Below are 13626 nucleotides of genomic sequence, written 5' to 3'. Positions count from 1 at the left end.
ATTGCCTTTGTTCTTTTTCTGAGGTGAGAGAAAGGCAATGTGTTGCGCAAGCTGGGGGATCCCAATGTAAAAAGCCATCCATTAATATGGAGCTTAGCTATTGTGTTAAGAGGGCACCTTAACTTTCTTTCTTCTTTGCTTTGATAGAGGCATGGACTTTTACACTTCGATGTTAACTACCAGACAGTATACTTAAAAAGGATACTCTGCTGAAAGTTTAGCTAGGAGTGCATCCAAATTTCTGCTCCAGAATGGCTTTCTAGCTAAACTCTGTTTCACATATTACTTCATTTAGGTTTACACCTAAGATTTTTTAAATGTGATCCTAAATCTGTAATATGTAAACAGGACAAGCAAATGAAAATATGTATATTATAATGTTACACTAATCAAAGACCCACTATCTGTATAGAGTAAAGTCAGTGTCAGAATTGGGTTTGTTTCTGCATAATGCTTCTTTTTTTCTTGCATACTATTTGGTTCAACATAATGCCACTCTTAAATTCTTCATCTTTCATTGAACCATATTTTACTGTATTAATTCATTGTCCCATTTCTCTTTTAACCTGCTATTAGACGTGGAGCTTTAAGTAAACATTGCTATCTCACCCAGTTTATCAGAATGCATGTACTGAAAAATATAGTTTTGTATGCCTGATTTACCGTCCTTTCTCTAAAATTGCTCTGAAAGGAACCAGTTCTGCCAACAGGTTATTACTTTCTTCTCTGAGTTATGTTAATTCAGTTGTGTGGCTCCTTTTGTATTTAGTGTATGATACATAATTTAATTCTGAGAAGATGAATGCAAACAGTTTGGCTCAACAAGATGATGCATGCATGAAAAACAGAAAAGTAAAAATGTTAATACAAACCAGGGATTCATATCAAGATAGAAAAATCTGATAAAGTGTACAGACTTTTTTTTTCTTATTTGATAGTCTCACTACAAATCAGACCTGAACTTCATGAAGGGAGTTGGCTGGGTGGCTCTGAGATCCCCTCAGATAGAAAATGTAAAGAAGGCTGGAGAACTCATCAGTGAGGTACTGATAAATCTTTCATGGGGGATGGTACATCTGTAGGAATTGTTTACCATCAAGGCTCCTTGTTACATGACACTTATGGATGTAGCTTAGCATTTTCTTTTGATGTGGGAACCTGTTTATACAACAGACGTACGTTACCAAAGATAGGAGTCCACCTGTGACATCCTGATGCATATTTTCTATCCTGATCAGGAGACTCTGAACAACAAAAATATGTAGCAATAAATAAAAGCAGTGAATTCAGCATCAGAATGTTAAGCAGGTGAGATGTAGTTTTAAAAATCGCATACTTGATGCTGACACTGAACTGGAGAATGATTTATCCTGATATGCATGTTATTAACATGGGGAAAGTCCTAACTATAGTTTGGAGATCCAAAAATTGGAGAATGAGACATTTTGAGTACTAATTCCATTTGCCCAGACAAAAATAATTTTATTGAATACATCACTGCTATAACATATTTGAGTCACACTGGTAAATTTAATGGTAAAAACAAACTTTAAAAAGAGCCTTTTTCTGTTTGTTTTATCCTTCTTACTAAAAGAAACCCCACTATGGGACTTTTGAATCCAAATTGAATCAGCAATAAGTAACAACCCAAATATATCTGCATTTCTGTTGACAAGCTGTTTCCTCGGCTTCAACACATATTCAGGGCAAACTTTTCTTAATGTTTCTTGACTTTTTTTTCTGACTCCATTTTACAATATATTTATATTACTTAATACAGGGGAAATGTAGTTTGAATGTCTGATATTATCCACCTGAAATCTTCCTTTCATACAATGTGTAACAGCATCCTTTATTGCCTTTTGTTCCTTATTTAGACAAAGTATCGTCAAAAACCAAATAGTCTGAAGTTCACAACAGTGACTGACTCTCTGGATTTCATCCATGCTAAGAATAGCTACATTCAGTGCAATGAAGTAGGTTAAATTTTTGATATGTTGTAGGGCATAAACAGGCTATCTTTTACCTCCTTTATCCCTAGGAGCATGAAATAATAAGGAATGCATTTCACTGAAGATTCTTGTCAGCTGATGCCTGACAAATCAGTGTTACAATTGCAGAAAACACAAGCACGTCGTGCTTATTAGAGATGGTGTGAAAGTTCATCATAAGTAGAAATCTACTAATCTAACGTTGCAGAATTATTCCAGTGGATTGCACTAAAACCCACTGAACATACCAGTCATTCATATTTACTCTCTCTCGCTCTCCATTGTGGATGAAACAGATGTCAAGGAATAGAAAGAGTAATATTTACAAATATTTGCTGTAATGTTGAGTTGTGGAGCAACTGTTAACATAAGTAAGGGCTAAAAATGTTTACAATCCCAGTATTGGCTGTCACCAGGAGACTAGTTCAGTTTGGAGCAGGAAGTTAAGAATGAAACTTTAAAGATCAGTACATTCCATTTAACCCCGAGGAAGGTGCTCGAAATGGGCTAAGATAATAGCTAGCAAGCTCATGGTGAGGGGGGGAAACATTTCACACCCCTCCTTTGGCAGTTTCACACCTTGGCTGGTTTGCACAAGACCTCACGATAGGGAACGGGATTCCAAGCACCCTGAAAGAGAACAAACAAACAAACAAACAAATCTCTGTTTTCAGGAGATTGGACTGAGATTAGGATTTACTTTGAATGGGTGCTGGGACTGTATGTCTGAAAATACTTTCTGTATGTGCAAGACAAAAAGGAGAAGTTTCTGTATATTTTCTGGTTTGCTAGCAGATTTTGTATTTGTTCTGTATTTATTATTGTATTTATTATTGTATTTATTACTGTAATATATTCATTGTGCATTTATTAGATATTTAGCATGTTGTATTTACTGTCAGACTGTAAACGCACTAGCATGGTTCAGGTTTAGACATTGGTGAAGAAATGTTGAAGATTTGGAGCGCCTGAGCACTTTATATTTAACAATACAGTCATATAAGCTTGTGTTATTTACTGGCATTTCTCCAGATAGGTTCCTCAGGGTGTTTTCCCTCTGGTTGTAGTTGTACCATCCCAGTATAACAGTGCAATCTTAAACTGTTTACACCCTTTTAAGTCCAGTGATGTTGATGTAGAAGGGTCTTAACTCTGCTTAGGATTCTACTGCCACTTACTCACAGGGACCTCCTTAAGAATCTTGGACCAGCATATCTATTTTGTTATAAATTAAAATTGTCCTCAGGATAGCAACTTGTAATTTAGATCCCAGAATCTTCATTTGTGCAACATATAAAAGACCTTTTTTTAAAAAGTGGAAAGCATATTTAGATGCAGCTCTAACAAACAAAGGCATTGTTTAAGTGTTAAATGTGTTGCATGTTGTAGTTCTTGGGAAAATAGCTGTTTGTTATCATTATAGATGGTGTGAAAGTACATTGATCAGAATTTCATTTAATATAATTCGGTTTCACAGCGACTATACCGAGCTAGAAACTTGGAATCTAGACACAAATACACTCTTCCCCCTGACCATCCTGATTTTATACGGGCGCGCCTCAATGCACTTCATATCAGTGATGTAAGTGATAATTCCTCTTATAGTTGGTGGTTTATGCTGAAAATAAAAACACTTTGATCATTTGCATAAATATAATTCAAGCAGCTTTGGTTCAAAGAATGTTGAATATATGTAAGGATATTTTTGATACCCATGTAGGAAATCTAATTGTGTAAATAATACTTCTGTGGCCTATATTGAATCAGAGGGTGGGGGGATAATTGCATGAGTATTTGTTTCGGTGAGTAAATAAAACTCCTTGTAGGTCACTGATACTGCATTAATTTAAACTGAGTGACGTATTTAGTTTATTACTAAAATCCAGCATGGAAAAGAATAATGTAGGAAGATTCCAGCCTCTTAAAGAGATAGAGGCAGAAGTGCATTATGCATTATACATTGACAAACCTTTTCTCTCATGATAGAAGAAAAGAATAAGTGAGATCTAATGCTCATGCAGTTAGAACTCTATTGCCATACACAGATGAATGTCACAGTTGTAAGTCTGATATGTGCCGTTTCTTCTCAAAACATTCAAATGGATCAGCATGCATCTGAACTGAAACAGCCAGTGAGAGCATGGGGAGATGGAGGAGTTGGGGGCCTCTCATTAAAAATGAAACTGTTTTTGGAAGATATACAATTGGATCATATGCCACACACAGAAAGCTGTTGAGAGAGACTGACCTTACAGCCACAAAAAAAACCCTCACTGATATTTGTAAAGCTGGTGAGATAGCCATAAATCAAATGAATGTAATGTGTGAGGATGAGTGCAAAAACTGTGCAAACTGTGATAAAGTAAAATGATTCATGGGGTTTAAAATCAAAGGATCCATGTTACAGTACAATCCTCAGCAGCGAGGCAAAAGGCTTTGGCAGATTAAAAAAGAGAGCGAGAGAGGAAATGACTAGGACTTGCTAGAGGTTGCTAGATATAAAGCTACCTTGGGTTTATGCCACAGTTGGGGAGGGAAGACAGCATTTTCATCCCTGTAAAACTGCTGTTGTGCTCCCTCCCCCGAACAATATCTCATAATTCCCAATTTTTCTCCTTTGATTTATCCAAATAAAGATTTATCCGGAATTGCCCTTAAAAGGTGTCACGTGTGATCATTTGTGCATGTGTAATCTCTTCCATATGATCATCGTTGTGATAATTGGGAGTTTTTGCTGCCATCATTATTGGAGGGAAAAATGTAGCCATTTGATAAGTAGAATCTGTTGAAAATTGTAAACTCATTGTTTCTTGTAAGTTAAGGGTGGTAGGACAGTCAGAAACCTTAAGGGCATTATTGACCAACCCAGAAACAAATGACTCCATTATAAACATTTATAAATGTAGCAACAAAAGGGTTATAATCTACTTTCCCCTTCCTTTCTTCCCCTTTTAATGCAGAAACTCTATAAAATGTCTTGGGAGCAGACACGGGCAGCTGCCTATGATTTTAGATTGGATGCCATCCCTTTCCAGACTGCCAAAGCTTCCAGAGAAATTGCCAGTGATGTAAGAGACATTAATTTTCCAAGATTCAATCTTGGGACCCCTGTATATGTTACTTAAAAGATAGTGTTCTGTGTTATAGTATGATATTCGTGGCTTTTTCTTAAAAGTTAAAGGAAAGACTCATGTGTACACAAGGCTCATGTAGACTCAAGAAATCTAGCTCTCAGCCTTGTTAGAGCACTGTTTGTGGCTGGGGGGTAGTGGTGGATGACTCTGGGCAATTGTGCTCCATGGCTAGGGGAGAGTGGAGTCACTGGAACTGAGGGCTGCAGGTTTCAATTTGGTCTATAGGTCACGTTTAAAAGAAAAGGACTGGGGGTGCACTGGGCACTTGGAGCCCCCTACCAGCAAAAATCATCCTTGCTATGTCCACAGACAGTTGCTGGTTAACTGAGCTGTGGGAGAACTTTTATCTATGGTTCTAACTGGCTAATAGGCCCTGAGGATTTTGCCTTCTGCAAAGACAAGAGTATATGCTGTGAATGTTTGATCGTACTGTTAAAAGCAGTATAACCATCACAAGTGGTTGCTGACATTTAGGCATTTGCCAGGTTGTGCAGGGTCAGCTCTCTGCATGACCCTTGAAGGGGTGTGTGTGTCCCCATAAGAGGTTCTGGTGGCTGAGTGCATGACAGCCAATCTTAGGGTGTTGACTATTTCCTCAGGCAGCTGGTGATGAATAGCAACAGTGGCTTCCACCACCTTTGGCCCTAATAACAGCCCTCTTTCCTTGGTTACCACGACAAGCAGGTTGTGGAGATTTGCTGACAACAATTCGGCTGTCAGCTGCACCCAGCCTACGTTGTGCCAAGACCTGAGGAATCTGTAATCAGTAAAGCTGTGGCTGATTCTCCCCAGCACAGTATGTCTATGTTATCCTTCACTCCCCCCAGCCATGGATTGATCCCCACTCCAAGCTCAAGGACATGCATCTGAGAGTTGCAGTTCCTTGAGGCCTATCTCTCCTTTGCAGAAAAGGCCAAATTGGAGTTACATTCCAGAGGAAGCTAGATACACCAATCCAGAACTGCACCCTTCTAAAATCACTGATGTCCGTGGGCTTATAAGGATGTAACTTCATTTAGACTTGCACTCTAACTAAATATATTTAGTGGAGTAGCCTACATTTAGACAATCATATTAACAACAGTTTTATTAAACTTTGATTTTGTATGACATCTAAACCAAGTCCAAGTGTAAGTAAATTTTGGGGTACTGTTAATATCAATGTGTGTATTTTGCACTTCCATGAAAGTACATGAATGAATATGAAATTTTATTCCCTACCTATCTCAATTGAGAATCAGCTCAACAAACTCTTTCTGGCCTCTGGATATAGATAACAAGTTTTCTGAATCAGCAATGTCCCACACAATCCATACAGCATGCATGCAAAATGAAAATATGCATGAAATTATGTAATAAACTGTTTTTGTATGTGCATTATAATGGAATAAACCCTTCTTTCATTGCTTCGTATCACCAGTTCAGATACAAAGAGACCTTTCAGAGGAACCGAGGCCAACAGATTGGATTCCGCAATGTGAATGATGATCCCAAAATGACACACTACCTCAAGATGGGTCATCTCCAGAGTGACAACCAATACAAAATGGATTTTGTCAGAAACAGAGGACAGTTCAAGAGTCAAATGGATCAGCCAGGATTCATCCATGCAAGAAAAAGTCAGCAGCTGATAAGTGATGTCAACTACAGGCAGCACCTGCATCAGTACACCTGTGACCCAGAGCAGCTGAACCTGAAGCATGCTAAACAGGCATCTAAAATCCAGAGTGATGTATGTATATTTAATAAGTAGCTTACAGAGCACAGCACAGATAGAGTCAAACTACACAAGACAAATTACATGCGTATGACACGTGAATGCACTTACATGAGTTTCCCCATTGCTTTCCTGTTCACTTGCACACTGCACTAGATTCTGTGCTTTGATTGGCACTTGTTTCTTCCCCATTCCTCCCAGACAATCGATGGTATCCCATGATGCACCTTCTCTTCGTGCATGCCCAAATCTTCCTCTGCAGCTTTTCTGAGAGGGAGACTTATTTACTCAATTGGACATATTGGGGGGAAAAAACGCTGGATTTCCTGGGGTGTGTGTGAAAACGGGGGTTCCACACCTCTGCTGAGATCTTGCAGCTCGGCCCACTAGGAAGGGGGGCATCTATGCAAAGGGGGTGGGTGGGTAGTCCCCACTTCAGAAGCCAATGCAGCAAGAAACGCCACCTCTGATCTCCATTATTATCTATGGGGAAAACTGTAGAAACTATCCGGGGGGATGGGGGTAGCATTTTGCAAAATAAATCTACAAAATTTTCACCTGAAACTTGTGTGTGGGGGGAGGGAGACTTTAGAGGACAGTGAGGAGTAGGTCACCTGAAAATTTTGAGGATTTTGGACCTTGGGGGGTCATTTTAGAGCCCCTCAAAGTAGGTGTCATCAGCCACCCCACTTTTTACTATTGTGTAGAGAAAATAACAGCAACTGGGGAAACCCATGGATCATACCTCTCCTGGGGTTCAATCTCCCTGAAACTTGGGGGATCTTTAGAAAACAGTGAGGAGTAGGTCTTCTGCAAATTTGGAGGATTTTGCTTGCAAAATGTCACCCCAGCCCCTGAGATAGCTTCCCTAGTTTTCCCCACAGGGAATAATGGAGATTGGAGGTGGCTGGGGGCACCTTCTTTCAGGGCCCATAAAGTACCCCCCTAAGTCCAATCTTCATGGAACTTGGGGAGTCTTAAGATAACACCTAGAAGTAGGTCCTCAGAAATTTGGTAACATTTGGTCTTAAATGCACCCCCAGACCCCCTGGAAAGCCCTGAATCACATTTCCCATTGGAAATAATGGCCAAATTTTACCCGCTTTCCCCAAAATATTCAGGTCCACTCCTCAAAACTTCCATGATTTACCAAGGATTGATTTCAAATCACCGAAGAAAAGATGCTCATTTAAATCAATTAACATTTAGATACTTCCCATATAAAAGTCCATACTCATAACCATAAATGCATATTGATTTAAAAATGTATACTATTTGTAGAAAAGTTAGAAGATATGCAAAATGTTAAATATTTAACATTTTTGTCATATATAGAATATATTCCTTGCTTCCTTTTTTGCTTTCATTCTCCGCAGTTGGAAAGTCAGACTATTTTTTTAAGGTTAAAAAAATCAGGATATCCAATGATATAATGAGTAATTTAACCCTTTAATCCTATATAGTCATGCTTCATTTGATATTAAAATAAGTATGATTAATTGGATAAAGTAAAAGAAGCAGTACCGGAGTGTATATACGTAGCTGATTCATTGTATAGGATTGAAAAAATGGTAAATAGTTGTAATTTATTTATTTAAAACATCTGCGTACCACCTTGCAACCTAAAATAGGGTCCCCGAGGCAGCAAACATTAAAACACTAACAATTTTAAACAATTTAAATTTAAAACACTTGAAATCTTATTAAAGCAGTTCAATTAGCACACACACAAACATGCAAGACAAAGTACAGTAAATTTTGTGGTTGTGTGTAGCAGTTTTATTGTATGTTTATATTTTTTTAATCAGTCCATTCAAACAATAAAAATATGTCTTCTTTCTTTTTTTAACAAGCAGGTTCAATGAGAAGTACCCCTAAGATAGGTTGGTTTCAAACATTTAAGGCTTTTAAAAAAATCCTGCACAAACTTGTTCTGAGAGGTACTGAACCCCACCAACATCTCCCTGTATGTACAGCAGCTAGAGTTCAGTTGCCTAACACCAAGGGACCATCTTCCCTATGCCACCGAGCCATATAAGCTTAGAACTAGCCTAAATGTGACAGTGAACTCATAGCCAGCATGGGTTCACGGTCGCCATTTTCAAGTGTTTTTAAAATGTTGTGCAGGCCCAATCCTGATTGGGCCCACAGGATGGAGATCTTTTCCTTCCACCTCATATCTTTTAAAGTACCAAGACTGCTGTGGGAAGGGGGGCATACACACACACCTCAGCTATTTTAGCACTTAAAAGGCTCTCGGAGGTGGTGGGAAAGAACTCCATGCCCTGAGTCCAATCATGATTGGGCCTGCTCAGCATTATAAAAATACCTTAAAATGGTGATGGCAAACATGTGCCCACCACACGTTCGCCTTTATGTTTAGTTTGGCCCTTAGGCAAACTCTTTTCTTTAACAAATGCTTCAAGTTGCTTGCAAAGTTCTTTTTTTTTAAAAGATAACTTAATATTCCAGACCAGACAGTGTTACTTGTATAACCTTCTGCCAAAACAAGTTTTTGTAGACTGGTGCTGCTTGAAACAACACTAGCAGGATATTGTCGAAGGCTTTCATGGCCGGAGAACGATGGTTGTTGTGGATTTTCCAGGCTGTATAGCCGTGGTCTTGGCATTGTAGTTCCTGAACTACAATGCCAAGACCACAGCTATACAGCCCGGAAAATCCACAACAACACTAGCAGGGTTTCCTCTCTCTTTCTGCTTTAGCCAGCATCTTCTCATTCATATCACCCCTCCCCGCAATAGCAGTAAATAGTCTCACCTAGAAGCAGGAACTGCCAATAATTAAGGGGCAGATTTATTCTTTATGAGATGAGAAGTAAATTTCTTTGATGCTTATTTATGGAGCAAGTTGCAGAGATCAGATACTTGCTAGGCGTAAAACAGGAATAAAAAGTCTCTCTGAATTTTTTTTGCAGAGAATATGCAGAATATTCATTATTTCAGAATTTTTATTTGTAGAAATAAATAAACCAGATCCTATTGGCAAAAGCCAAGTTATGGTGTGTTCTTGGAGCTTAGTAATTACTGTCTCAAAGTCCATGATTCTGTTTTGCAGATTAAATACAAATCTGATTTGAACTGGATCAAAGGTGTTGGCTGGACCCCTCCAGGTTCTTACAAAGTAGAAATGATCAGACGGGCTGCTGAACTAGCATATGCTCAGGAACATCAACCTCAAGAAATGTTGGTTCGGTGTGATCTGGAAACTGTAAGTGAATTAACAGCCCTTTTTATTAGCTAGGCTAGAAATGTAAAATTCCCAAAAATTCAAAGTCACAGAGGGAGTAAAATCACTTTTTATTCTCAATTATTTGCTAATAAAAGGGAAATGTGAGTAAGATTGAAATATATCAATATAACTACTCCACATGGCCAAATCTGCAGTTACTTAAATCCAGAGATTGGTGCCATGAACAGACAAGACAGATCTATCTACAAACCTAAAAAAACACTCAAAGTTTGTGGAAAAATCTGAAATTAAAAACAAAACTGAAGTTAATCCCTCCTCAAAATAATAGAAACAGTGCATGTAGCTTTAAGAAACAAAATGACCCTAGTGGCTGTTACTAGGCAGCAACTGCACAGTTTGCCAGGTGTCACATCTTAGTTTCTGTCAGTAAAAGGCAGGAGGAGGGGCAGGGCTCTTTCTAGGGGAAAACTCCAATGTAAGGCTAGAAGCTAGACTTAAAATATTATTGTCTAAATATTATTTCTCTAATAAAAATCAATTTCTGAAATAATGCAATTAAAATGGTGAGGCAGGATCTGAGAAATTCAGGTTCCAGTCACCACTCTGCCTTGAAGCTTTCTGTAGGTGACTTTGGACTAGTCACTTTATCTCAATATAACCTACCTTACCAGGTTGTTGTGAGTATAAAATGGGAACAGTTGAATCATGTACCCCTCTTTGACCTCCTGTTTGAGAGGTGGAATAAGGCGTAGTCATATATTTCTGATGCCAAACTTTTATTCTATTTCCATGCACTTCAGGGAACTGAAGATTTACACTGATGTAAACACTTCACTGCTATTTCATATTTTGATTTGTTCTGTGATTTTGGGTCCATTTGTTCTGGATGAGTCTGGTCAGACCCGATTCAGATATAGGTATGCAGTAGGGGTGTGCACTGCCAAAAAATTTGGGTTTCCCGCTTCAGGTTTACCTGGGGCAGGAAGGGCCTCCTCCACCTCGTTTGCTGATGGCTGGAGGGAGGGGGGGAGAGCTTAAAGAGTAGAAGGCTCTGCGTGCTGTTCACAAACGGCATGGAGAGCCTTCTACCCTTTAAGCTCTCCCCCTTTCCAGCTGGCTGGAGGGATTGGGGAAGAGCTTAAAGGGTAGAAGGCTCTGTACACTGTTTGCAAACGGTGTGGGAGCCTTCTGCCCTTTAAACTCTCCCCCTTTTAAGCCGGCTGGAAGGAGGGGGGGAACTTAAAGGGTAGAAGGCTCCCTGCGCCTTTTGCAAATGGCATGGGGAGCATTTTTCTCTTTAAACTCCTCCCTACCAGAATGCCCAGAAGGTTCCCAAAGCAACCCAAATCGCTTCGGGAGGCTTTGATTCAGAAAACCCGAATCTTTACAGATTGGGTCTGATTTGGGCATTTTTTATGAACAGGAAACCTGAAGCACACACCCCTAGTATGCACTTAAGAAGCCTTGAGCATCTAGTTAGCTTTCCTGTAACAGATCATTTAACTGTTAGCAAGAGGTACACCTCAAAAACATTTTAGGTCCTTACCAGTTTTAGTACACAAATAAATACTATTACAAAATCTCTGCTTGCATTCTAAACATTCATTAAAACATAATTATTTAGCATTTTTAATATTAACTAAATAAGCATAAAATCATACCACCCATCATTACTACATAGATTATTAAAGGAGAGCAATTATAAGAGTCCAAGAAAGTATCTTACCGCCCAAATAAGCCAGTGACAAGAAAGGAGCCCGTTCTAGAAAGAAGCTCCCGATCAATTTAGCCAGTTATTTATATAGGATCTTAGCATCATCTCCTAACAATATCTAACTGTCCTGCTTGATAAGGGTGCACATTCCTGGCTAATGAATTACCTTATGACTTCAATAACCCTACAAGGTTATCTATACTTGAAATGTCTTTTTAAAATATATGAAAATTGTTAATTCATTCTTGGGACTTTTTATCTTAACGAAGTCTATGTAAAATTAGGGTTTACAAGTTTCTCATACATATGCATATCTTTTTGGCCCTCAGCCAATATATCCATGATTAAATTACATTAAATTTACTTCCATGAAGTTAGACACTGCTGCCGTTCTTAGATGCTCTCTGCACCTGGGGCTCAACAAATAATATCTACACAAGGCCACACAGTAGCGTTACTCTTGGTTTTTTTCATGCCCCTTTCCAAAGTTGTTCTATACTGGACTTCTAGACACTCTTCATGGCATGTCTAGCTGCTGGCCAGGTTAACCCTGTTTCTGTGCGCAGAGACATCTTCTATGATATTTTTGATCAAATCCAGCAACTGTTCCCCTATATTTCTGGCTATATCTGTGATAGTTTCTTGTAGAAGATGAAGGAATCTGAAGAATGCAAGAAGATTTGAAAGTTGTACATGTTTATGGTACATAGGAATTGTAATTGCCTAATACTGTTGAGTGTCTTACAATTATTACGGTCAATACAAAGCATTTTGAGGAAATAAAGAGCAACTAAAACGATATTATAAAACTTTGCCTTCAAAGACATTTCACTCATCATTCTAAAAACAACATAACTATGCTAGATCTACATATATGTTGTATACTCTCAGCAGAGAACAGGATCACCTAGGCAGCTTTAGACACCATGGTAAGAGTTAAGTTTAGTTAAATACCATAATTACCATTTATTATTATTTTTGCTGGCTCTAAAACTTTGATAAAATAAAAAATGGAAACATTATGAACCCATATTTGTAGAACAATAGGTTCTGAAAGCATCCACACTACAATTAGTCCAAATTAATTCTTTGTGATATTTAGATCTGTATTCCCAAATCACTGGAGAAGTTTGGCAGTTTAAAAAAGTTTCCTTTTTAGAAGAAGTAAATGTATGACCTAGTGGCTCAGTGGTAGATCATCTGCCTTGTATGCAGAAGGCCCCTGGCATCTCCAGTTAAAAAGAATCCGACGGTAGGTGATGCGAGAGACCTCTGCCTGAGACCAGGGAGAGCCACTGCCGGTCTGAGTAGGCAATGGACCAATGGTCTGATTCAGTATAAGGCAACTTCAGATGTGTTCATGTAGAACTTTTTAAAAGGCAGTTAGCTGTCCTGATGAATATTAGGAGGATCAAGACAGAGTGATGGCTGAGCCATTTGATCATTAGTATACATGTCTGTAATTTCATTTACAAAGCTGTGTTTGCTCAGCAACTGTAGAATTCATTGGGAGCACTATTTTAATTTGCACTTAACATTGATGTTTATTTATTTTTATACACAACTATCAGTGGGCATGGTGCTTTTCAGAGTCCAACAACTTGTCCTTGCATTGGGGAGCTTACTATCTAAAATTTGAAATGAGATGAAATTAAGGGATGGGAGGAAAATACAAGTGGGAATAAACATGGGAAGAGTATGGCTGATTTCAGCAATATGTTCTGGGGCTTACTTTCTATAAAATATGTAAACTAAAGCAAAGGTTTCACAGAATAGGTGGATTTTGAAGAGGAACTTGAGAGAGAGAGGTAGAATCACACTGGTGTTCTGAGTGGCAGTTCCAGGCATAAGGAGATATTT

The 13626-nt window shown here is 38.6% G+C and overlaps 1 protein-coding gene across 1 annotated transcript in view; it reads left to right on the top strand.

Moving 5' to 3' along the window:
* NRAP (nebulin related anchoring protein) overlaps nt 1-13626 on the top strand; it is a 76217-nt gene that overhangs the window by 61478 nt on the left and 1113 nt on the right. Inside the window, exons 36-41 of the mRNA XM_054982284.1 lie at nt 939-1043; nt 1878-1976; nt 3469-3573; nt 4952-5059; nt 6546-6857; nt 9918-10070. Of these exons, the coding sequence (XP_054838259.1) occupies nt 939-1043; nt 1878-1976; nt 3469-3573; nt 4952-5059; nt 6546-6857; nt 9918-10070 (882 nt within the window). The remainder of the gene's footprint in view (nt 1-938; nt 1044-1877; nt 1977-3468; nt 3574-4951; nt 5060-6545; nt 6858-9917; nt 10071-13626) is intronic.

This window comes from Eublepharis macularius, chromosome 6 (genome assembly GCF_028583425.1).
Source record: "Eublepharis macularius isolate TG4126 chromosome 6, MPM_Emac_v1.0, whole genome shotgun sequence".
NCBI classification, from domain to species: Eukaryota; Metazoa; Chordata; class Lepidosauria; order Squamata; family Eublepharidae; genus Eublepharis; species Eublepharis macularius.
Note: the sequence above shows the minus strand (reverse complement) of the source record. Positions and strands in the feature narration are given on the sequence as shown.